This window comes from Monoraphidium neglectum, assembly GCF_000611645.1.
Source record: "Monoraphidium neglectum strain SAG 48.87 unplaced genomic scaffold scaffold03931, whole genome shotgun sequence".
In the NCBI taxonomy this organism is placed as follows: domain Eukaryota; kingdom Viridiplantae; phylum Chlorophyta; class Chlorophyceae; order Sphaeropleales; family Selenastraceae; genus Monoraphidium; species Monoraphidium neglectum.
In genome coordinates, this window is record NW_014009698.1 from 1,285 (window position 1) to 4,344 (window position 3,060).

The window sequence follows — 3,060 nt, forward strand, 5'->3', positions numbered from 1 at the left end:
TTGTGCCATCTTATGAGCGCATTATGTGGGGCCGCACGTGGCGCATCGGACGGTCAGCTGCGCACCTGCGCGCAGCACAAGCAGCTGTCGTGGCTGCTGCTTGGTCACACATTGCGCTGATAACCGGAAGCGGCGGCGCCAGGGGGACGTGCGGCTTGGCTGCTGCGTATGATGTCGAGCACGCGGCGGAACTGGCTTGAGTTGTACCCATCACATGCTTATCGAACCTGAACCTCGAATGGAGCCCGTGTAACCCGCCGGAGTGAGTAGCCGACGGGTGTGGAGCTGCTCTTCGTTGCGGTGACAATCATAAATCGCGGCCTGGTTTGTTCACAAGTAAGTCTTCAGCAGTTTAAACCATCCATTCACGCATTGCATCTAATCAAGTCGTTCAAACAGCACAGCGGCTAAACACCATGCGGTCTGCGGCGATTGTTTGCTGCCTCTTGGCCATGTGCCTACTTGGTGAGCAGGAGATTTCGAATCGATTAGGGAGCAGAGCCCGCCTGTGCGTTGTACTCGTGGGTGCATTTTCGTGCAGTGCCATGGTGTGCAGGGCTTCACAAACAGCGAGACACCCCATGTTACGAAAATTTCTGCTGTGAACTTGATTACCCAGTCGGCGACAGCACCTTTGTGCTGCCCATGCAGCGGAGAGTCACGGACGCGCGGTCAAAATAGTTGCGGCAGCGAAGGGCTACTTGTGGCAACCCTCAGCAAAAGTTGTGTACCATACAGATTTTTCTGATTCAAGGCTCTCTGCCGCCATTGCGCCCGCCGCCGCCTTGTGTCCGCCCCCGCAGGCACTGCCCAGGCTGCGACGTACCCCAACTTTGTGGCGGCCCTGGGCCAGCCCAACTTCTCCCGCATCGCGGGCGTTATCAAGACCCTGGGCCTCACCAACACCTTCAGCAACCCCGGCCTGAAGCTCACCGTCTTTGTGCCCACCAACGCTGTGAGCAAACAGCGCACGGATCAACCTCGCAATTGCCCATTCGCGGCCTGCTTCACACTGCGCCTCCTCACCGCTGCGCCGCCCCTGCTCCCCTACATCCACTCCTGCTGACCCTGTGTGCGATGCGCAACCCCCTCGTCCCCCTGCCCCAGGCCTTTGCCGCGGCCGAGGCCAGGACCGGCGTCTCCTTCAACGCGCTGGCGGGGCAGAAGGCCCTCATGCAGCAGGTGGTCTACTACCACATCGCCAAGGAGGTGCGCCGCCCGCCACGGCTGGGGCGAGCCCGCGCCATGGGAGTGGTAACCAGAGGCAGTCGTGCCTCAGAATGTCTGTGCCCCTCTGCCCGGCTGAACTCGAGACATTGGCCGTGCCCCCAAGGCTGTGGGGTCCCAGGGCTGACTGCAGCTGCACCCAAAGCGCTGCAGCCCTTTGGACACCCCATGTGGGCTCTGGCCGAGCCTGCACACGCGCTCAGCTGTAATCACCCCCAAATTTACAGACACCAATCACCCCTTTGTCACTGCTTTGAACCACTCTCCCCATGGCCCGCAGGTTGTGAGGGCGCCCCTGCCCAAGCGCGCCATCCCCACCTTTGTGGCCGGCAGGTCCCTCACCGGCGACGGCATGGTTGTGCGCGGCGTCGGCTCCAACTCTGCCAAGATTGTGGAGGCCAACGTGCAGTGCGGCGCCGGCCTGGCTCACGGCATTGACGGTGTCCTCACCTTCCTCAACATCGGCGGCCTCGGCCACTAGGCGGCGGCCGCAGCCGCAGCCGCGCGGCGCCCCGCCCGCGCCTTCCCCAGCCCGCCAGGGCCGCCCCCGCGCGGTGCGCCGTGCTGGCTGGCAGCGCGCCTGGGGTGGCGTGTGTTGCCACTGCGGGTGTGGTGTGGGGCTGAGAGGGCTGGCGCGTTCTACTACCCCAAGTCTTGGGCCACGCGCTTCGAAGCTTGAAAACCTGCCTTTGTTGAGGGTGGGGCTTGGGCGTGCGCTGGCTGCTGCGACATGACAGCCTGCGCACTGCGCAGTCATTGCGGGGCCGAGCCATCGATCTCGGCCACGGTCGGTGCAGGAGTGACCGAATCACTGGAATGCATGGCTCTCATCCGTCGCCGCCCACCGCGTCTGGATGCGCGCTGTTTTCAGCGCCGCTCGGACGCGTGGGCCTGCACATGTTTGCGTTCGCACGCGCGCGCGCACCCGCTGCTACGGGCGATGGATTTGGCCGAGTGACGCCGTGTACAACGGCGGTCTTCACAGGGCGCCGACCAGGCGCCGTGTACAGTCAGCCCCAACCCTGTTTTGTTGAACGTCTAGCGTAGTTACTTGCCGCATTGCCATGCCGGCTATTGTTTTGTCTGTAATGTGAGCCTTAACGTGCTGCTTTTTGTGAAAGGCGTCCCCCCTTGTATGGCTAAGGCGCTCTGCCAGTAGCCCATGCTTGTGCCGGGAGCCTGTGCACGTAAGCATGCACAGGGTCTGACACTCAGGATAGTCCAGCACTCTCGAAGATGTCAGGGCACATGACATGATTGCCAGATCGGCCCGGCAGTAGTGGGCGACCAGCAGCGACAAGAGCAAGGCGCACCTCTGGTGCAGGCGCAGATAGGGACGACCACTTTATGCCCAGCCTCATTATGTAGCTCGTGAATACCGGTACGCACACGTGCATACACAAGCTGTCGCGCGCACAGACCCCAGCCTCTGCCACACACGCGTACGCAAATGCACACACTTTCTAAACACACACACACACACACACACACGCACGCACGCACGCACGTACGCACACACGCATGTATCCACATAGGAGCATGCAAATCACATCAAGAAGAAATACTATGACATCCCCTCACAACCCGGGCCGTGCTCCCTACCGTCATCCACCAACCCGTCGCGCGGTCCAAAGCGTGATCGGATGCGCAAAGCAAGCCCACCTGCTCAACATCCAAGCCGTTGCAGGAACCGCTGCTCAGGCTGCTTGAACATTGAAAACACATGCCGCACGCCTGGCCACATCGCAGGACTGCTGGGCCATAGGCACACAGGTCGAATGCTTCGAAAGCCTGCGCCGAGCCTTGAGGTCTGGACGGCGAGGCGGCTGCGCA

General features: G+C 61.9%; 1 protein-coding gene across 1 annotated transcript; it reads left to right on the forward strand.

Moving 5' to 3' along the window:
- Nucleotides 1–452: 452 nt before the first annotated feature.
- Nucleotides 453–1,708, forward strand: MNEG_13605 (hypothetical protein; the record flags this gene model as incomplete). The annotated part of the gene is made up of 4 exons (XM_014037923.1): nt 453–465; nt 804–955; nt 1,108–1,209; nt 1,508–1,708. 4 exons carry the CDS (start codon nt 453–455, stop codon nt 1,706–1,708), a joined length of 468 nt encoding a protein of 155 aa, XP_013893377.1.
- Nucleotides 1,709–3,060: the final 1,352 nt, after the last annotated feature.